General features: G+C 46.9%; 2 protein-coding genes across 4 annotated transcripts; both read right to left on the bottom strand.

Annotated features, from left to right (window-relative positions):
* Positions 1-282: 282 nt before the first annotated feature.
* LOC137873469 (endothelin-3) lies at positions 283-7332 on the bottom strand. 2 transcript variants are annotated; one of them, XM_068711679.1, is made up of 4 exons: positions 7131-7332; positions 6054-6279; positions 2440-2592; positions 283-2084 (listed from the first exon to the last, which is right to left on the bottom strand). In XM_068711679.1, exons 1-4 carry the CDS (start codon positions 7198-7200, stop codon positions 2036-2038), a joined length of 498 nt encoding a protein of 165 aa, XP_068567780.1. In that variant the 5' UTR covers positions 7201-7332; the 3' UTR covers positions 283-2035. The 2 variants fall into 2 exon arrangements, with proteins under 2 accessions (XP_068567780.1, XP_068567778.1); XM_068711677.1 differs by having other exon boundaries at positions 283-2087.
* Positions 7333-12364: 5032 nt separating this feature from the next.
* znf831 (zinc finger protein 831) lies at positions 12365-22461 on the bottom strand. Of its 2 annotated transcripts, XM_068711846.1 has the most exons (5): positions 22369-22461; positions 21224-21431; positions 16592-20789; positions 14358-14671; positions 12365-13192 (listed from the first exon to the last, which is right to left on the bottom strand). In XM_068711846.1, the coding sequence occupies exons 3-5, from the start codon at positions 20739-20741 to the stop codon at positions 12455-12457; spliced, it is 5202 nt and encodes a 1733-aa protein (XP_068567947.1). In that variant the 5' UTR covers positions 20742-20789; positions 21224-21431; positions 22369-22461; the 3' UTR covers positions 12365-12454. The 2 variants fall into 2 exon arrangements, with proteins under 2 accessions (XP_068567947.1, XP_068567948.1); XM_068711847.1 differs by lacking the exon at positions 21224-21431.
* Between the last annotated feature and the right edge of the window lie 615 nt (positions 22462-23076).

The raw sequence follows: 23076 nt of genomic DNA on the forward strand, positions 1-23076 counted from the left end.
TGTTTAGTATGAAAAGCTGTGTTTGAATCGTGTTTTTTGTCTCCTTGCAACAAGCCGCACTTCCACTGCACCTACAAAAGCAACAGTTGAAGAGATAATGAAAGCAGCTCAGGAATGCTTCACTTAATTTAATTAAATTTGATCTGAGACCGACTGTGGCGTCTGTCCTGACATGTCGTTAACCAAACGGTCCTCAGTGAGCTTCAGGTACAACCACAAAGAAAACACAACGGGATGCTTCTCTCATTTTATTCACATAATGATCATTTTAACGTGGTTATGTGTCATTACAACGGTCTGCGGTCAAAGTGGCCACGAGAGAGTTTCAGCGGAACATTCTTGAATCGATCCCAGAGTGAACAGAACATCAGACCGAACGGCCTCTGCCATCGTGAACATACCGGCAAACCAGAACATCGGTGTCGAACCATTATGAAAAGTCATTATGTTTATCGTTTTCTTTATGTCTTCAACATCTACGCAGGGCCTCAATGGCAGGATGGTGGTTGTGATTAAGGTCACTGAACACCTGGTTAGGGTTTGGGAACCCGAACAAAGCAAACATTTGGAAATTAAAATAACAACAATGACATCATCACAACATCAACACCAGCAGTGATGCATTTCATCACAGGCATTGAGTTTGCAGCTCAAAACACATTTAAGTGTGCGGTACACCTTTAAATAAAGCCTGAATAATTCAAACATTAAGCGAGAAGTGAGGCGTTTTTGCATCGTTGAGCGTTGCGGGATGTTTTTTCTGCTCTATGCGTCTTGCATTTTTGCGAGAGTGCCCTGAACGCCTCGCACTGAGAAACACGACCCGACGTCTCAGAGACTTCAGAGTGACTTTGAGCTGTTTAACTTCACCAACAGTAGTGATCGTGATCAGCCTGAAGTGAAATCAGCGTGGTATTCAAGAACCGTTAGGTAGCTTCCAGTTCATGGTCTGTGTTTAGCTAACATTAGCCTAGCAACATTAAAGCATTGGATGTAACACTGGCAGTGTGGAGCGCCTCACATTCTCCACCTGCAAAGCATAAAGCTCTGTCTGCTCAGGGCCTGGAGGCCTTTACACACACACACACACACACACACACACACACACACACACACACAGTTGTTTTTGTTATGTATACTTTTATACAAAATATGAATATTACGCAGCAAAAAAGCATCAAAAGGTCAGTTTTTTTAGCTGTTGGCATGAAGCGATCACGTTTCGTGGAACAGGTTGAGTCGCTCCGATATTCATAAAACATTAACACAACATTCCAAACTTTGTTATTCCTTTCAACCTTGACAAATGCAGAGCGTACCAGATCTCACCTTTCTCACTAAACGTTGTAGTCATATAATATTTAGCATTCTGTGTGGTGTGTTGGTCACGGCCCGGTGTCGATCAGGAATAAACAGACGATACATAACGGTACGTTTACCACAGAGGAGTGTTGATGAAGATCACATATATAATTCTACATACAACATCTTAATATACACCTTTATTGTACATATACCTATTGTACGAAAATATAATTTAGAGCCTATATATACTGAAATACATTTCATATTCACAAGATACAGCTCAATAAAAGGTCCCTTTACCTCCAATGAATCTCACGGAAAAGTGTTTCACTGAAATGCTTCCAGCAGTTACTGTTGAACCTGAACCGACATAAAGTAATGTAGTGGACGTTTCAGTGACCGCGACAACTTGAGACTTCTTAAAGAGTGTAATGTGTGAACAGCGGCGGAGTCGGAGGGCAGAAGCTCTTGAAGTGGCCTCCACATCACGCGGCACGGACACGTGTGAGCTCTACCGAAGTCCTCCATGGCGGACACACGCGGCCATGCCAACCATTCCTCAGCTGTGACCGATAATAAGAAACACTGTCCACACCTGCCGAGCAGACCCGGCTGTTTTTGCGCAAGCAGCTTTGCGGTTATACATCCGTCAGTCTGATGACCGGGCACTGAGCGGTAAGGGGACGCCTTGTGTGGAAGACAAGTCGCGTCCATTTTCTACATCGTGAGCTTATACGTCCATTTCAGGCCCGCCGCGCAGAGACGCCGTCCTCTTCTGCCTGCTGGGAAGACAAACACAGATAAGACCACCTCTGATCAGCTGCTGCTGGTTTAGTCAGAGTTCAAAGGCCAACCTGAACCAAAGGAACAACCTTTATGCAATTTTGAAAGTATTTGAAAGTTGAAAACTTGCAGGACACTGTCAGTGACTGACTCCATATTAATACATAATACATATGAGTATCGGCTTTCAACCGTGGATTATTAGTATTATTTAAGATACTTTACTAGAGCAATGTAAGCCGTCGCAGCCAACTGCATATGTGTTTTCAAGTGTTAACAGGTTGAGGACACATGTCCGCTGTTGGTATCGTATAACATTGCATGTCCCCCCCCCCCCCCCGGTAGAGTTACCTGTCAGTGCAGAAGCTGCTGCAGTGAGCGTCGGTCTGCTGTGTGCACACACAGCGCTGCACCACCTCCCCCCTCCGCCGCTGCTCAGCCTCAGTGGAGCGTCTCCCCCGCAGGGAGCCCTGGTAGCTGGACATCCCGTACGGTACGGTGTGCCTGCAGACAGACAGACACAGACAGGAAGCCCCGTCCGTCAGACTGACTGCTGACCACATTTATAGGCTCAGAATCAGCGGTGTAACGGATCGATGCGTGATCCTAACAAGTCCCCGAATATCAATGCAGAGTGTCAGTGAACAGATGTGAAGCAGTGGTGTGTTCAGAGCGTTAAAGCATTCAACGGTGAAAGTCACGGCGAGCGGAGGAGCTTCAGAAGTCCCCGGCGTCATTTAAGTCGTAAGTTTGGGATCATTTAGTCTTCACTGTAACTGACGATGAGGATGAGGGCGGTGGAGGAACGTTACGGTGTGTAGGCGTCGTCTAAAGAGGAAGACACACGACAACGGTGAAACATCGGACATGTCCACACATATGAAGAGACACCACCCTGGTCTGTCAGCGACGGGGCCAAGCCTCAACAACAGCAGTAGAGTGTGTATATATATATATATATATATATATATATACATATATATATATATATATATATATATATATATATATATATATACATATATACAATATCCTGGACTGCGTTGTACTGACAGTTGTTTCTAACATTTTGTCCTCCGCCACCATTGGGACAGAATGTAGGAAACACCTTTCAGAATAATGCAGTTCAACAAACCAGCAGACTGAACGTCTAACATGTATCTTACTTATTGTTTCTACAACTATTCAGCATACCTGTTGGGTTGTATAGATCGTGAAGGTGTACCTAAACTAAAGTCAGTGAATTCAATACACATATTTTAAAGTAATCGGCGGTAAAAGAAAAGTTCAAAGTTGAAAACTATTTGAACTCATAATTCCTGTAATATGATGCCAGTAACGTTATCCGTGTCCATTACAACACCGACTAACATCTGGCTTCTGTCTTCGTTGTAAAAAACACTTCATTCAAACTACAGCTTGAACAGGCGGTTCTGATGAACCACAGCTCATCATCCTGTTCGTCTCTCCACTGATCCCAGAATCACCGACAAAAAGTAAGGCGTGAGAAAGGCTCTGAGTTATTGTACATGAGCATTCACATGGTACCGAATGTCGGAGGATTGCTTGGTATGTGTAGAATCCAGATTACTGCCTGATCTCAGGTCTGTAGATGTGTGTATCTATCTGTGCTAAAACACAAGAAGTCAGCCGTTCACAAACACACCAGTTGTCATTGTGCAGGTAGAGTAGGTCTGCACACGTGTCTGGTCTGGGTGATACTGTTACCGTTCCCTTTGTTTCTCTTCAAAATAAGTTTCAGTGTCTTGACAACTACCTATTGGGTTGTCTGGAACACTTTTCCTCTGCGTCTTTTCCCCCGTCGGACGTTCCCAGATCTCAGCAGGTATCCTGGTGAGCACATGAAGGAGTGACGGGTGGAGGTTTGCTCTGCTGCTCTCACAGCGTGGATGTTGTGAGCTACTCGCGTTGACCCTGCGCTCTCAAGTCTTGTTATTTTCTCTCCACATGGCTGTAAATTGTTATGAAGAACAAGCTCGCCAAAAGAAAGGAGTGACTGAACATCACAGTGAACTAAAACCACATGGCGCCGCCTGCTACCTTTGGAGTGCAGCAGTGGTTCTCTTGAACAACCTGGGTAATCAAACCCCGATGGTGTTGGAGGATCTTCAGGACGAACCCGAAGACAGGAACCACAGCGAGGGTGGGCGCAGAGAAACGCAGGTAGAGGGACTTTAAAGCGCCTTTCTAGTCTTCTGCTTTGACGCTACATGTTGTTCTACCGTTCAAGCACCGATGGCAGGAGCTACCATGCAAGATGCCACCTGCACATCAGGACCAACTAACCCATTCACACACCGCACCCACAGCCTACAGGAGCAGTTTGGGGTTAAGCGTCTTTCCCGGAGCCAGGGAGTGGCCCGACCAGGTGGATCCAGCCCATCCAAGACCAACACATTGCCTGAATGCACCACAGTTTAATCATACAAGCCTGAAACGTCATCGTCAGAGGCAACGTTAGGCACCAACAACATGAACATCAACGTCTCACAGCGGCCACATATACTCACACACACAGCTGACAGACGCAACAGCGTCAATAATCAAGCGTGTGGACAGAGGTTCACCGGCACCAACATGCCCGGTAACGTTAACAATGACTCTTTAACAGCCGGGCCCGGCGGCCACAGAAACCACACAGATGGGAGCATACATCAGGGATTTCAGGCCGCTGTCAAATAATCTTGAATACCTTGTTCTACTCACTGTTAACATGTGAATGCATTGGTAGTGGGAAACCCCTGACAAGTGAAATGTTCTTTGCACTATTTCTCTAATGCCGGGATTGCCTTCATTTATTACTCTGAAAAGGACTAAGCTCATACAGTGAATGACGGATCAGATTATATTGCCATGTGTGCCTGCGGACCAAATGGTATTGAGCAAAAGAATGCAATGTGCTCTTCTCACAGTCTGCAGTCTCTCTTCAACGCGCTGCAAGACGTGCTCCCCTTTCAGGAGATTAAAGGCTTTTGAGGCAGGTTCTAAAAGGATCTGGCTTTGTTTAACCAGAATCTGTTTAAGCAGGACAGTTGATCCTGGAGGACTCCCTCTGGAGGACAACACTTTGCACACTGATAGAGAGATATCTGACTTTGTTCTTGGCTTGCACATATCAATCATGTGTTTTTTTACCGATCAAAATTGCTGTAACTTAATTCGACAGTTTTCACACATGAAGGTTCTGCTTCTAAAGAGAAAACAACCGTACTGATGATATCAAAGTGCTGCAGAAGATACTCATCTTGGACAGAAGCATTTTTCAACCTCAACTTAACAGCAAATGATTTCTAGCAATCATCAATCAACCCAACCAACATCAAAGAAGTGGCGGCGATGAAGGCCGACTGTCAAACAATTTCTTTGAGATTTCTTGTAAATTCACCAAAAGGTTAGCGTTAGAGAATGTATAATTTGCATATTTAATCTTAAATTGTAATACAAAAACTATTTGTCTTAATGAAAGTTATGCACTGGGGAAAAAAAAGAAACAAGAACGTTGAACCACGGCTTCATGCAATGTTCAGATTTCAAATGGTTCTTCTGTCAAGTGAAAACAGGAGCTATTGATCTTCTTTGAGACATTAGTAAACGATACACAAGAGACTGAGGACCTTTAGCCTGCAGCTGGATTCACTCCAGTGTAACGCCTGGGCAACAAGGGGAGACAAAGCAACAAGATTGCGCACAGCTGAACGTGTTCCCTAACACTGTAGGCTGTGATCTCATACAGGTATGTTTCTGTTGGTCTGGTGTTAAGAAGTGTGCGGGTTTGAATCTGCTTCCTGGCATCACCTAATGCAGGTGAGCTCAAATATATGACCAAAAAAAAGTGTTTTCCACCAATAGATGGTGACGTGACACCATGGAGCCTATAGATGGTCACATGACACCATGGAGCCTATAGATGGTCACATGACACCATCTATAGTGAGGACTCTTACTCTGGCGTGTTGATCCAGATGATGTCCAGGTGGCAGTAGTACACACACTCCTTGTCCTTGTAAGAGTAACAGGTGCACCTCTTGGAACGCCTCCTGGCGCCCGGCGGGTCGCAGGCGGAGCAGGGCGTCGCTCCGCCGGCGAGGAGCTCCGCACCGCCGGGCGGGAGCAGCTGGACCGCCTCCGCCTCCTTCCTCTGGCTCACATGTTTGCTGGATGAGGAACCTGCTGGATCACGGCAGTTTGAGAAGAAATGTCATAATTGATATCTAATCAATTCATTTATTTATTTTATGTATAATTTAAGATTATGAATCCGACATCAGTCACTGTAATATCAACACGGGCTACGACCAATAAAGTGCTGATCCGTATCGGCCACCTGAGAACAGTTTAAATCATGGATTCACTGAGGCAGAGCTGGGCGACATATGCAAAATCAAATATCACAATATTTGATCTATCAAATAGCTCGATTGTATAGTTGATCGATGGGTGCAGTGAGGTGGATATGATGACTGAGAGGGTCAAATTAAATACAGAACAGCTGGAACAGACTACATTCAGAACAGTAGTTCATGTCACAGTAATGCAGCCTTATGACGACGTTATGATATCCAAAATCAAAGACGATATCTGGTCTCTTATCAGATATCTGGTCTCTTAACACCGATATGTCGCTTAATTGAGGTCTGTGCAACGATGGTCTACGTGCAATAACTGTTGTTTTTACTGTTTCTTACTGTTTCTTACTGTTTTACTTGTTTACTAAATGTCATTATGCTGCTAAACAGAACAGACTGTTTAAACGTGTGTTGTCTAACATGCAATGACAAATAATAATAATAATAACTCTAATCTAATCTAATTTAAACAGTACAGATATTAAACAGGTCGCTGTGGGTAAACCCGTTGGGCTCTTGTTACCTGACATGTGCGTTATTATCTGAACACGCTCCACACTCAGAGATTCATCAGTTCTTTGAAAATTGTATATAAAAAAAATTGTGTGTGTATATATATATATATATATATATATATATATATAAAGAGACTACAGGTCTCACTCTACTTCTCACCGTTTGCCAAAGACGCCGTCACCACGATGAGCAACAAAACTCCCACATCAACCGACGACACATTAGCCATCACACATGAAACATCAGAGAATGAAAAGTCCAAAAAAGTCCAAAAAGTCCAAAAAGTCCAAAAACTCCAAAAACTCCAAAAAAGTCCAAAAAGTCCTCAGTCCTCCTCAGAACTTCCCGCATCAGCCGCTGACTGCGCTGCCGCTCCGCGTCTGGTGCGCTCACCTCAGCCTCGCTGCGGGTTATCGGGAGCCCGCAGCTCAGCAACAAGTCACCTGTAGTATTCACGCGAGCTTCCTGCGGCGAGCCTTCAAAATAAAAGCGTCCCAGTCGAACGCCAAAGGGAAGGTTTGAGGCTCCAGGGAGGGGGCTGGACAGATGTTCACCAGTGAATGGATGCAGTATGTTTTGGTTTGATAACAATCATTTTTCTCAAGTTAAATTAAAAGAATTAGCAAAAAAAAATATATAAATAAATATTACGACATATGAAATGAGCTGAAACACAGACGGACAACTGACACCCTTAAGACCTGCAGGTGGACCAGGTACCAGGTCTCCCTTAAGAACAATGGGCCTCATGCAAGAACCGCTGGTATAAACGGATCCGTTCCTAAGAGGCGTGTTGGGGTCCAGACCCGTCGAGGTTGTCATGTTCAATTAGGCTGTCGTATGCTTTTTCACTAATGGATTGTACATTTCATTACGTTACATATTAATTATCGTAATAAAGCTAACTTTAGCTAGATAATGATTGAACAATGATAAAGATCGTACTAATGGCTGGCTGTTATGTAATTGTGTGAATGTTAGATGATAGCTTCTTATTTAAAATAACCACAAACTCCCCTTGAGTCTGGGTTTCCTCTCGTCTCACCAAGACCCTGTTGAGGGAGCGTGAACATTCACCGTCTGTCTCTGTGTGCTGCTGTGGGCGTGGCTTCTCCTCTCTCTCTCCTCTGGCTCCCTGTTTGCTGCTAAGCTGTTTCACCTGCTCCAAACCACACACACACACACACACACACCCTAACCCTAACCCTAACCCTAACACACACACACACACACACACACACACACACACACACACACACAAACACATCAGCTCATCAGCCCTGCAGTATATCAACCCTGCCTAACTGTTAAGAACCTCACAGCCTCTGAGTGAATCCTTCTCGTCAGGCATTCCCTCCGTCACACGCCCCTCCAGCCCCGCTCTCCATTCTTACATGTCAACAGATTCCACTTGTCAAGGTCCTCTGCTCCACGAAACCCTCCTGTCTTAACATCTGTCCACCTGGACCACACTGTGACACTGGTGACCTTCCCAGCACACACTATTCTCACACTATTCTCACACTATTATCACACTATTCTTACACTATTCTGACACTATTCTCACACTATTCTTACACTATTCTTACACTATTCTCACACTATTCTCACACTATTCTTACACTATTCTCACACTATTCTCACACTATTCTCACACTATTCTCACACTATTCTTACACTATTCTTACACTATTCTTACACTATTCTCACACTATTCTCACACTATTCTCACACTATTCTTACACTATTCTTACACTATTCTCACACTATTCTCACACTATTCTTACACTATTCTCACACTATTCTCACACTATTCTCACACTATTCTTACACTATTCTTACACTATTCTCACACTATTCTCACACTATTCTTACACTATTCTCACACTATTCTCACACTATTCTCACACTATTCTTACACTATTCTCACACTATTCTCACACTATTCTCACACTATTTAAAAGCCCTCTGTTCTAGACTGTGGTTGTTCATTACACTGGTTGTTTACACTGATTGGATGAACCCCTTGAGATGAACCATCTCGTTTTCAAGGCGGTCAGAGCCTGAATCATACAACACTAAATTCCTAAAAACATGGCTAAAAAGGTTTCTGCAGATCTCCTCGCAGCTCACTCTTCCATTTGTTCATGTTCTGCTGGTGGTCTGAGGGTTCCAGGATCTGGTAAGTCAATAGTGAGTCGTGTGGATGTCCGGAAACAAGAGGTGGAAGGCCCGTCTTGTACAGTTGTGCATAGATGAGCTAATGACTCCTTCCAGTTGGCTTCCAGCCTCTCTGGGAGGCTTGGCCGTCACGCTCTGGGTGGTTAGCCGACTGAGCAAACAGCTGATTTTCACATTTGCACCCTCGGTCAGATTTGTGTATCTTATCTTCAGTTGCATTTATTTTCTGGGTCTTACCGACAACTCACCGGCGTAATGAGTCTGGATAAGAGAGGAATGTCTCTCGCGGGTCACCTAGAAAAACCTGTGAATGCATGGCCGGCAATTAAAGCCTCCATTCCACATCCACTGGGGAAATAATCTCGCTAAGGCTACGTCCACATTCGTACGCTTTTGTTTGAAGAGAAAACAATCTCCGGACACAGAGGTGCTTTAGAAGGTTACTGTAGCCTCTGAACGTCTCTCTCTCTCACATCAAATGCCTTCAGACGATGAGCAGTCACAGTTCAGCGCTTCACTCAGACTGTGAGTCGTGGACGTAGATTCAGCAGTTTGGCCGTGGCGATCTTTGGTTTTTCGGAGACATTTTGCTTCCCCTCACCGTCACTGCCTGTCACTACGAATCCAACTGTAATGTGTTCAGGGTCACATTTCCTCACCGCACACTCCGGAGCGTTCACTGGCACAGGGTCGTCTCCCACATCCCGTCATTGTTTCAAAAACCATCCATATGGTGTCACTGCGTCCAAGGTTAGGGTTAGCTAGCTTATTCAAACATAGCTGTTATTAATATGCTTTGTTTAAATTACCGTTGTTTTAATTCATGTGAATTCTTGAGCACGTTGAGATATAAAAAGTTTTGTACTTAGCAGAACCTTTGCGGTCCATCAGATGGCGCTCTGAGGACCACCAGTGGGCCCCGGTCCAGTGGTTGAGAACAGACTCCTGGTGCGGGGACCACCAGACCCTTCCAGCACTATTATTGATTGACTATTGATTGACCACCGTTTGTAGTTGTAACTTGACCTCAGTTATCAATCTTTAATGGGAACAGATTATACAGTAAGGTCATGTTTACAGTCATATTACATATGAGGGCACATAGCGTATTGATATGCAGTCATACCGAGGCTCACTCTGACGCCGATAGATTACTCAGCGTGAAGGTATTCATCACACCATTGGTCTTGCTGAGGCATGAAAAACTTACAAACTTCTGAGGTGTTTTCATCGGGGCTGATCACGGCTGAGCTCCAGCTCTCTCACGTTAGTCATCTGGGAATGAACGCTGCAGTGCTTCAAGGGATCCTTCTCATGTGGAGCTCAGCTATGTCCACGTCTCACTAAGAGGTGAGAGACCTGGCACCTCCAGAACACCGGCGGCGTGGAAGATAACCGTTCTTAAAGCTGCACTGATGACAGCGGATTACTGTAAACGACTATGTGTTGTTTATGTGTTTGTTTAGCCCTGACACCGCTTCCTTTCTAGCCAACGTTCCACTGGCTGTTCTTGATACTGGAGTTATTACACTTCATCCTCTGGGGACCATGAATGTGTGCACCAATATTCACAGAAATCCATCAAATAGATTTTGAGAACCGTGTTTCAACAGATTTCATTATCTCCGAGGTGAGAAGGCCACGACGGGAAACGACTGCATACCTCCGTCTCTTCCAGAACATCGTTCGTGTTTAGGCAAAGGTTGTGTAGGAATGCACTGCACCCAGTGATGTTCGGTACGAGATGCAGATGGACCTCCGGGGCCTTTGATAGGGTGGCTCTCCAGCGTGTCTTCATCGTTCGACATCAGAACGAGTCCTGAAGTGATGGATGACGTCTCACGATAATGACAAACAGCAGCGTGTGTTTGAATATGTCAAAATGCCTGAAACAATACAGGCAATGTGTTCATAATCTATAAGACGTTGGAGTTTATAATGCTGGAGGTAAATGGAGAAGATACCGGACAACTAGGTTATGAAGTCATTGTGGGTTTTTGTCTTCTCAGGGGAGTTGATGACGATCGATAACAGATGAAACACAGCCGCCCTCATCCTTTAACGCTTTCTAATCTCAGATTCCACACATCGTTGGAAGTCTGGTTTCAGACTCTTTCTGAGGCAAAGCCCAACAGGAAGAAGCAGGAAATGGCCGTGACGTTGCGAGAACATTGCTGTAATGAATACCTCTCTGTCTGAGCAGCGTAAGCTTCTGGCTTGTCCACAAACATGTCTGAGCTTTGATCAATCCTAAAAGGCTGTGTGACATTTAGGTGATGCTCAACCTGGGATTTGTTCAGTCCACTCTGGACCATTTCATCAGATCAGAGATGACAACACAGCTGCATGCGTACACCTGTCAAGTCCAAAACGTTATATGTCAGAGTGAGCTGCAGCTGTGGAATTATGCACACAGCTGTTCACAAACACCCGTTTCCTGTTGCCGTGAGCGGCCATGTCTGATCATATGGCTGACTGGGTACAAAGCCCAGACGGGGAAAAGGTTTGTGCCCCTCCAGCCAATGCCCTCTTCACCCGGCTGATCTTTAACGAGTATTTATCAGCATGTGCACATGAGTCACACACACACACACACACACACACACACACACACACACAGGTGCTGTCTGGGTGAGGTTACAGGGTCATACAGGGTGCAATTAATGAGAGTGAGTGTGTGCAGGATGTATTCAGTGAATTACTGAATGTGTGTGTGTGTGTGTGTGTGTGTGTGTGTGTAAGCGTGAACAAGCAGAGAGGAAGTAGTGCAACATTTGGCAGCATTTGATTTGAGGCCCACGTTGACAATTATTCATTATAGTGAGATTTTAAGTGTAGTTTGCTTTAAGTGAAGTGAAGATACATTTACAACATGTTGTGTGTTGTTCTTACACAGATTTACCATTTTATTCACTTTACTTAAAGCAAACAATGACCACTTAAAGTAACTTATAATCACATTACGATGTATTATAACACTCATTATAATGCATTATAAGAAGATCATAATGTATTGCTACTATGGGAATGATAATACAGTATGATATCCCTGGAGGGAAGGAGACGCTGTCTGGAGGGTTCGTAGAACACATCCTCTCATCGGCCTCATCGGGGACGGTCCCAGCATTAGCCATTAGCTTGCAGTCTACCTACTCTATTACTACATGTACTTTCTTATGTGTTCTTCAAGATGAAAGATGAAATAGTCAACAGCGGTTCATTTTTTTATTCATATTTGGGTGTACACATGTGGTTCTCAGCTTTGCTTAACTGTTAAATAACAATAGCGTGCGTTTGTTCCGCTAAAGCTCGATGATGAGCTTTCCTTCATCGTCGCTGCTGCTGGCGTCTTCGCCGCGGTCCTGGCAGCTCTGCGCGGGCCTCACTCCGCTGGTCAGACACTCGGCCGGCTGGAAGCCATTGAGCTGGCCGGACAGGAAGAAGGACTGGTATTTGTTGTGGTCATTTGGCGCCCCGTCCTTGGTGTCAGTATAATCATCAGGTTCTGGGAATTGAAAAGGCTCTGATGGCGGCGCGGCATTAGTATCAGCAGCTCTACTGACTTGAACAGAAGAGGAATCAGGCGAGAGACTCGGGCTCTTTGTCAATTCGTAGTGGGATTGTCCTCGCTGCACAGCACTGATGCTCTGCTGTCTGTCCTGGGGTGGAAATGCTTCCGTTTGCCGAGTGCCGGACTTACTTTGCGAGAAAGCATTTTGCGTCTCTGCTGATTGGGCTTTGATACGCTGCCTCGAGTCACATGAGACCTGTTGGTTACGGATGCTGCTGCTGCTGCTGCTGCTGCTGCTGCTGCTGCTTTCCCAGTGTTGTTGGGAGAAACACAAGTTGTTCATCTCCAACGGGAGCTGTGGAGGATTGAAGAGGCCGGTCTGACCGCCGTTGGCGGTTGAACCGAGGTCGCTCAGAGCTCGCTGAGGGTATTCAGACATTCCTGAGTGCGTCTGGGGAAGATGCTGAAGATGCTGCTCAGACGGCCAAGAGTGTTTGAAGGCATCCACCTCGACCGCTCGGTCTTCTTCCTGTTAATAAGACAAGAATTCTACCGTCATATTGTGACAATAATACAGTCCCCCCCCCCCCCCCCCCCCCCCCCCCCCGCTGCATTAGCTTCCTGCATTTCTCAAATACCACCGAGCTCAATGTGTCCAGCGAATTATCAATATTGATGAAAACAGAGACACTGATGCTCCTCTACCGTTCCATGTATAAAATGATGCTATGTTTGAATTACTGGGTTTCTGTTCATGTTCATTAGCTTTGTATATCACCAGTAAATAAATGTTTATTTTATATAACTGAACCATTTGGCTGTATCTCTGGACCACCACTGGTTGAGAATAACTGCTCTATTAGAGGATCTGAAGTCCAAGATTAGTGCTTCAAGATGGGTCCTGGTGGGTTGGCCCCCGGTTGATAGTCACACCAGGACCAGGACCAGGACCGGCCCGTCCTGCTGGGAGCGAGGACACACAGTGACCGCTAATGCCGTGTTCACCAGCTGCATTCTCTCTCGTGTCCACCAGGGGGCGTCTCCTCTACGAGAAGATGACTCTACTTCTCTCTTGAGTTCCCGTACCTGGCTGTGTCCTGACAGAAGGTCTCGTTGTCCCCCCTCTCTTCCTGCCGGTGTAACGGCTGTCAGCCGTCTAGAGTTGCTTTCGTTATAATCGATTGCCGATGTTTTCTACTTTGGCAAAACGGCTCATGAAGCCTGGTGATTTACACACGTCTCTTGCCTGTGGTTTCAGTGAAATACATCTCTGTCAGGCATATTTGTTTTGTTGTGTAAATCTTTTCTCTTTTTCGAAGCACATTCTTCTCTGTTCGACTCACGTCTTGGGGACCGTTTTATTTATCGTGCTGCTATTCCGTGAGGAAAAAAACACCAAAATTGTGTCTTATTTGTCTCTTGGGCAAAAACAAAACAAAAATCATTTCAGTAACAGACGCCTGAAACCTGAAGCAGTCTGATGTCCGTGGCTGTGGGGGGACTTGTGGAGAGTTTTAGAGGAGTTTAAAAATAATTAAAACAATTAAATGGAAAGAATCCTGTACATGTGGACACATTCCTGTGGCATTCCACTGTGTAGTTTGGAGTGTGTGTGTACACACTGTGTGTGTGTTACCAGTAGTGAGGATCTAAGTTTAAGTGTAAAAACATTGACTGGATTAACTCGACCTCACCTCTGACATCTCCGGTAAAGGCGCGTACGCGGCGGTGGACTCGGCCTCGCCTCCTCCGGCCTCGCCTCCTCCGTCCTCGTCTCCTCCGTCCTCGTACTCGCCCTCCACGCGTTGCGGGTTTGACCTCCAGGCCTCTCGGCTCGGCTTCGGCCTCCCGTCAGTACCGTCAGTACCGTCTGTGCCGTCAGTACCGTCAGTACCGTCAGTACCGTCAGTACCGTCAGTACCGTCTGTGCCGTCTGTGCCGTCTGGCCGCCCGGGGGTCCCTCCGCGTCCCGGTGTCTCCTTCTGGGTCGCACGTCCCTCCACAAGTCCTCAGAGAAGAGGAAAAACAACAGTTTGCTGATCCGTCACTTTGAATAAGAAGCAGCTTCAGTTAAACCCGGCGTGTAGAAGCTGGTGGTTAGGTTGACGTTTGGGATAAAAGCCAAACCAAATAAATCACCGTGATGAATTGAATTATAATAATGAATGTATTATGTTTGTCATTTTAACATTCATGTTGCCGGGCCTTCGACCACACTAAAATAAAGCAGTGCACACATGGAGCACTGTGGTCAGATATCATATGTTGTGTATGGAATATCGTCTTTATGGAAAACAAATGTGCCCCCCCCCCCCCCCATGTTTTTCATGCATTGTTCCATCTTGGAGATTTGTGTGGTGCTGGTCTTCTTCCAGACTAGTGGAAGCAAAACATCCAAAATACACATTCAAGTCTTCATTTTACTACGTTGTGTGTTTGCGGCTGCAGATTTCTTTAGTTGCCATTAGATAATACGAATAATAATGCTACGTTCCCATATTTAAACATCACATTTCAACAGTTGTAATATTGTAAATTGTCTTAATGTCAGCGATCGACTGGAGAAGTTTCACATGAGAGATATACTAGTGTCTTCAAAACGTAGGTCATTCTACAAACCTGACATCCACCAAACCTCCAGTGGTCCTTCTATACTCTAAAGGGTTTGTTCATATTCTGCATTATTCATAGCCTGATTTATACAACGCTCTATTCAGAAACACATGGTCTAAATGGATCAATGTGTGATTTAAAGCTTTGACTCAAATATCAATGAATTTTGAAACTGGCTTTGTTCTACAGTCAAATTGATGTTATGGAAATGTGTGGAAATGTCTCATTTACATACAAAACATACATCTTGTAAACTTAGTGTAAATCTTCACAGCTCTGAGCTTAGATAGCTGTGTGTTTAGGGAGGAGGTGTCAGCCACTCTGTGCTCCTTTAACCTTGTTATTCTCTGTGACCGTCGAATGACGCCGTCAAATACTGCAGGACCCCACAGATCTCTGAGAAGGTCTGGGGTCAGCCCTCATGTCACCGTAACAGTAAAGAGACAACTTAAAGCCCCGTGCGCTGAGAGCAGCCATCAGGAGAAGCAACTCATTTGTCTACTATTAAAATTCACAACGATGCGTTTCATTTCCCGACCTCTTAAGACGAGGCCTCCGTCTGATCACATGCTGCCACCTTGTGGGTAAAACCGGGTCCTGACTCAGATTCAGACAGAATTAGATCAGACACGTTATCGGATGAACTGGTGTTTGTAATCCTGTTTACGCCTGAATGTTTTGAACAAATTATGATTTATTTGTTTAGCTTTTGATTTAAAGTCACTTGAGGCCAGACCTCCACCACAACCTTCTCTCTGCACTTTGCATCCTCCCACTCTCAAATGACAGAGAACTGTAGGAACATGCACCACGTCAACATAATGAAGGTATTAAAACCTGTCACAAAACGTTTTGAACTTCCAGAAGACGTCATTAAAGCTGGGAGTTACGGTGAAGTATGCTACAAAAAAATGTGAAAAATGATCTGACCTTTAACCTCAGCCCAGTGCTTCAAAGACCCGCATTACCATAGACATAGAACACACCATCGTTGGAATGAGGTCCTACTGTATGTTTAGGGTTCTCAACTTTCACCTAATGTGGATGTGAACACTATCAAACAACCCTCAAAGTCAGCTATTCACCTTCATGGTTCATGTTTCAGTTTTATAAAATGAACAAGCACAAAGCTGCTCAATTCGATATTCAGAGCATCGATACAGCAGGAATATGGATTTGCTCCGAATGTTGTATATTGAGCATCTTTAAATCCAATATTCTGGTTTACAAATTGACAAATCCACGCACTGCACTGTACCTCATTCACATGATACCCAATATGAATACTTCATACAGTTAAAACAGTCATATATACCTGCAGTATGGCTCTGAACACTTGTAAGCACAGCTGGGGCGTCTTTGGCTCTTTCTACCTGGATGTTAGAAGACACCGACATAAAGTGAGCGAGGTGTTTCTCTGGATGGGCTGAGCCGATTACATCCTGAGTCACTTCCTGTAACGGGTCGTCTGAAGGGCCCGCCCCGTCACAGTCCATGTTCACATGTTTAGATGACTCTGATAATGTCGTTTCCAGCGGATTAGTGCAGCAGATGGACGTGTGTGGGTTCAACTGTCTGAAAAAATTGCATTTATTGATGGAAAATGAAGACGCCGTCCCGGGAGGTTCATCGACACGTGAAGCACCGGAGGCCTGCAGAGGGGGGGGGGTCTCCCCGCTTTCTGGCCTGCTGCTTGTGCATACAGAGGCGTCGCCCGTTGCTCTCATTGAGCCTACGCAACATGCAGCTGCTTGATGTTGAAGTTCACTATTATTCTGAGTCACTGTGCTGGGAGAGAGAGGGCTCTCGCTGAGCTTCTGTTGGCCAGAGAGAGTTTGAGAGATCGATGCTCCTCGACCGACCCTCCTGTTCGGCAGAAGTTGCTCCTCAGCGCAGCGGTTCAGAGACGGGCTTTGCTCCTGCTCATGAGTCTGGCTCCTTCCTGACTCTACGCCAGTTGACAGAACATCACCCGCACAGCTCTGAGTCACAGCGACCGTGTTTACGAGGCCGTGTTTATGTGGGCGTGTACATTCAGCTGATTCTGTAGCCTGAGTGCAATCATAGAATTTGGTCAGGTGGTGAATTGGCTCTGCCGTCCCAAATTGTGCAGACAGCAGAGGTTTTATTCTCTTTTGGTCAAGTGTGCATGAAGACTCGCTTTGGTGCAACCCCTGCTGATGTCCTGGCTGCTGATGGCCCCTTCCATCGTTACTGCGCTCCGTTGCGACAGAGCTTTGCACCGTGTTCTGGGTCCTTTCCACGTCACGCCTCTGCGAGACGACGCCACCTGCTTGCCTCTCGATCTGGGGTTCAATGAGAGCCAGCTGCTCATCAGATATGATCTGAAAGCAGATCTGGAGGTCTGCCGTGTGAAGGTGAAACACGTTCTGGGCATCTGGCTGCGTCTGGTCAAACGGTACAATGTGACAAGGAACGACCGGGGTGACCTGTGCGCTGTTTAAAGGCTCTGATGCCGGTGAGAGTTGTGTGCGCGGGTTTGGGTTAGGTTGACCTTGTGCAAAAGCCGTAGTGACAGCCGCTGGTGGCGGATTGTTTGCTGCGGTGATGGTAGGTGCAACGGGGAAGTGCGGAGCCGTGGGTGCAACAGGTCCGGGTAACTGCAAAGGCACTGAGCCCGCTCCGGATTGGGAGGGCTGTATTGAAGTGCTGCATAATCCTGCGCGATCATTTTGCAGGCAGGTTGTGGTTATCGTGTTTGCTGAAAATTGCCTGTGAACGACAGCACAACAGGATGCGGCGTTTGGATTCAGTCTTGGCGTTTCAGCCCGACAAAGGGTCGCGGCTGTGCAAGGCGAGGGGTGCTGGTCTCGTGCGGGACTGAGAGCATTTGTCTTTTTAATATCACAAGTCAACGGTGAGGCGACGGGAACGTCAAACTTCTTTTCGCAAGTGAGTCTCGAGAGTGAGGTTATCTCTGTGCGAGGAGATGACGGACCAGCTCCCGGCGGTTTGTCCACAACACGCGGAGAAGTACTTGAATCCGGTTCAGGGGCATTAGGTAACTTCAGCTGATACTTGGGCAGGAAGCTGGCCTTGGCAGGCGAGCAGCTGACGGACGGTGTATTGGCATTGATTATGCACGGTGGGAAGAGAGCTGCTGTGAGCTGAGCATGGTTCTGATTTTTCTGGCGGTTGATGTAGCTGAGATTTGTATCCTGCTGCGGCGCGCTGCCTGCGACAGAGGGGCGGGGATGGGTCGGTGTGTTTGGGTCGGTTTCCATCTCCAGAGGGAAAATTATTTTGTCATCAGTTTTCTGTTTTTTCCTGTCTGAGGGAACATGGGCTCCACACAGCTGCAAGGTGGAGTCGGTATGTTTTTCTCCGTCAACAGTTCTTGCTTCTGCTCTGCTCATGCCGTCTGTTTGGTGGCTAGCCAACGATCCAACTGAAGACAACGGCAGTACGGACAAAGACAGGTTTCTCCGAAGTGGAGTCTTGAGAGAGCCGCACGATGCGTGAAGCTGGCCAGCTTTGACGTTCAAGTCCACGGCAGAGACGAGGGATAGTTTGGCCGGAGGGCAGCCTGGCCGGCACGCTGTTGCACTGCTGCTGGTGAAGTTCATTGTCGTTGTCGTCTCCTTCTGAACTGCCGACGACCTTTTCGGCAGGCCCTGAACAACCTCGTGCTCTGGGTTTGCCGGACATTTCCTGCCTTTGCCGACACCTTCATCCCCGCCCTTCTCAGCACCGTAGAGCTTCTTAAATGTCCCTCCCCCGTACATGTACCACTTGTTGTAGGCAAACTTTTGTGTTTTCTTCCTCCGGAACTTTCTGTTGCTTGGCTCTCCACAAATGTCACCGCCATCCCCATCGCAGCTGAGGCTGCTGGCACACGCCTCCTCCACAGATGAATTTGCGAAGAGACCGTCTGTTGCGTGGTTGCCGTCTACGGCTGTCTGCCGGACCAATGGGCGGTGAGCGGATGAATGCTGGTTCGCGGGCTTCATTGCGAAACCTGTTGGATTGATCTGGCCAGAGCTTCCCCTTCGGACAAGTGTTACATAATCGCTCTGAAAGGAAGAGGTTGGGCTGCTCCTCTCGGGCTGCAGGAGGGCGACACTGAAAGGGAGGGAGTTGCTGCGGGTTAGGGGGGCATGCTCCATGGTGTTGGATCGCTGAGTGGGCACAGAGCTGTGGAAGTCGGGGTTCCTGCTTCTCTGTAACCCAACATTGGGAGCCTTACTGATCCTCATATCAAAATGAAAGGAGTCCTTGTACGTGTACGGCATGGGGAGGTCGATGCTACCCTGCTTTGACAGAACTGTCTTCCGTGGCCTTACGTGCTCTAGCTGTTTGTCCTCCACAACGGCTGTGTTCTCTGAAATCAGCTTAGATATGCGCTCCTCCAGCGTCTTCTGCTCCTGCTCCCTTGCAGTGCATCGAGGTTCTTGTCCACCTTGGCCTGGACCAGAAGGTGTTTGTGCGCTGGCGGTTTCTTCGAGATGCTCCTTGGTGGATTCAGTGAGGGAATCCATGCTGTGGTCGAGTAAAGCGCTGCCGGGGCTCGGGTAGAGGTCACTGCTCTCACTGAAGCCCGAGTCTGTGCTCTCGTGGCTCTGCGACTTCCCTCGGGAAACAGAGCTCTCCCACTGCTTGGAGAACAGAGTGGCTTCTTGCCTTTGAAGGGGAAGATGTCGACTGGCAGTTGCCGGAGGTTTTTCATTCTCCATCCTCTGTTTTTGTACTTCCTTCACCTTTGCTTCCGTCTCATTTGTTTCCGTCCTCTGACCTGCAGGGGTCAACGCATTCTGCTCGCTCACAGAACCTTGTGACTTTACAGAATAGACCTTTGCAGTACTGGCTGGACAGGTGATCTCATCGGCAGGTGGTGTGGCTTCCTTGTCCATGCTGCCCGAATCCTCGCTGCGCTCATCCAGAGACAAACTGGAGGTACAGGTCTCTCTGGAGCCGGACATGCTGTCCAGGCTGCTCGGCTCCGATTCAGACGAGAGGCGGGCATGAGCCTGTGTGCGCTTGTGTTTGTAGAGGTTGCTCTGAGTCTTGAAAGAAACTCCACAAGTGATGCAGGGGTAAGGCCGCTCCCCGGTGTGACAGCGGAGATGCTTCTCCAGCACGCTGGGCTTCATGCAGTCCCGTCCACAGTGAGGACACACGTGCTTTCCTGCCGACTTGGGTCTGACCACAGGAGCGGCAGCTGCCAGACTCAGTCCCGGCTGAGACTGCAATCCACCAGCAATGTGGAGTGTCAGGAAGGGGAGCGTCTCCTTGGAGAAAAGCGGCGGCATGGCCAGGTGGAGCGTGGCTGGCTCCCGGGCGGCCGTTGGAGGCACGAGGGGGTAAGGCTGCGCCGGCAGAGCGGGCACCGTGTGGATGTAAACAGCTGTCAGCGGGGCCTGGATGTCCATCCTTTTCTCTGTCTGCGCTGCGACGGAGCCGATGTGCACCGGAGCACTCGCCAATCCCAGCTTGCCAGTCTCCATGGTAACCCTGCTGCTGTCGTGATGCACCAGTGCCAGGTCTCTAATTACCTGTAAGATAAGAACAGTGTGCGTTAGACCTCTGCTTTGCCTCGGATCAAACAGGGCCGATCCGTCTATGTTGTACAGGTCTGAACTCAGTGGAACAGAAACAAATAAATGCACCGAAGCTGTTCATGATGACAGATATGCAGCAGCCTTTTGGGCAGATGGCTACTTAATCCAGTCTGGATGTCTTGCATGTTGATAAAATCCAGGGAGATATGGTTTGCAATGACTCTACGGCACGAACATAAATGATGTATCTGAACAGCCTCTTCAGAGAGAAGCAGTGACTCTCTGCTGTGTCAAAAGCAGGTGGTGAGGAATACAACTCTGAAGATGTGTAGCAGGCAGTGGACACACACACACACACACACACACACACACATGGATGGACTTGTGTATAAAGAGTGGAGAGAAACGATTTTAGGAGAGTGACTCACATCAGGGAGTAGGAGCGTGATGTATTCCTATCAGAGGCTTTTATCTCCCAAAATGAAACGTGTCTGCTGACATTAGCGGGCGCCTCTGTCACCAGGCTGCGCAAATTAAATGGCACACCCTTGATGTTCACGGTGGCATGTGGCAGCTTTGTCTCCCGTCACAATGTCACATTTGTGCAGTAATGCAATTGGAGCATAAAGAAGCCGCCTATGTGAAAAAGAGGAAACAGCCTGTATTAGTTCAAGCAAATTTCATTTCCTGTTGCTGCGATGCTGCTGGTCCACGTGTGTGTTCTACGTGATTTCACAGGGCAGCGGTTGGTGCTGCACTAGAGTACAGCACTAGAGACTTTCTGTGGTGCCGTGAAGTGAGGAAAAGTTTGTCTCTGTTCATGTTTGAGTAAAACCGAGGAGCAATGTGAGTGTATTAACTTAAGAACCACCCTCTTACTGTAATCTGCTTTCACTTCCTTTCTGATGTGTAATCATGTCATGTTGTCACACATGCCGCTACTCAATAAAGACAGGCGACTGTGGACCTTTTAATAGAGACGCACTGATCTGATACCTGCGTTTAAATAAGAAGCTGTGTCGCTTTGCAAAATAAAATGTAACAAATAAATACTTATTTTTATTATGATATAAAGTTACTTAGTTAGTTTTTTATTATTAAAATGATAAATGGCACTAGCAACTTGGTGAAATATCTTTGAAATTAACAGGAAATTCAATTCAAGTGTAAACCTTTTTAATGCAGCCCCAACTTGGTCAAAAATGAAGTGTTAAAATTCCAGTATATGTTGTATAGTATATAAACAAGGAAATGAAGTGAACAGATGATGCCCTGTCCAGCTGTTTGAGGCGGTATCGGCCCGATATCGGTATCAGTGCATCCCTACTTTAATCATTCAAGAACTTGGGTTTAAAAAAAGGTCAAACTGTACAGAAAACCAGCTTCTGCCTGTAGCATCGGCAACAACTGGTGGCGTAAAAATGTAAACACGGGGAAGACGAGGGGACGTTTGAGAAGAGGAAATTGGTGTTGCCATCACAGATTGAAAGAATAACAGAACGAGGAACCAGAACATTCCCAAAGTGAGATGCAACAGAAAGCTGTGTAGAACCAGCCTACAGAGGTCACTTACCTCACTTTGTTCTTCACTCAGCAGCTCCGTCCTCGCTGCACGTTTCTATCTGTTCTGTCATCCGGGCAAGTGTGCTCCTCCTCAGTCCCTCACAGCTCGTTCACATGAACTGATTCTTGTTGAGGAAGCGGAACAAATGCAAATGAGAGAGAAGATGCACTATGAAAGTGACGAGGCAGAGGGGAGGAGAAGGAGGGAGGAAGGAGAGGGAGGGAGGGAGGAGAGGGAGTGTAGCTGTCAAACGAAGACTTCCGGAGGACAAGTTGAAAACATAGATTAGACAGAGAGACCAGCATAGATGGAAGGATTCCAGGCTAATACAGAGTGTTGGTGCAGAAGTGAGAGTGACTGCTTGGAAGAGGAAGTGCAGTGACGGAGGCGAGCTTAACTACAGCACTCACTGGCTGACTGACTGACTTCACCATCAACAGTTCGAGGCTCACTTATATAGGCCTACTTGCTCCCCCACCTACCTACTTCCACCCACACACTGTGTTTCATACACCCACAAGGACCAGGGTGCAGCAAATCCAATGTTGATGCACTGCTCTCACTCGCTCAGGCACAGAACAAATGGGTGAGTTGTGAGTGGCTGGAGTGAATTTCCCACCTCCAACCACAGCCCCCCAGTACAGCGTGTATCATTCTGCAGAGGGTACACCAGTTCACACCACACATGCTTCTACAGTAGTGTCTGACATCATGACA

This window comes from Cebidichthys violaceus, unplaced genomic scaffold (assembly GCF_023349555.1).
Source record: "Cebidichthys violaceus isolate CVI_PGR_0920_01 unplaced genomic scaffold, fCebVio1.0.p SCAF_17, whole genome shotgun sequence".
Classification (NCBI taxonomy): Eukaryota; Metazoa; Chordata; class Actinopteri; order Perciformes; family Stichaeidae; genus Cebidichthys; species Cebidichthys violaceus.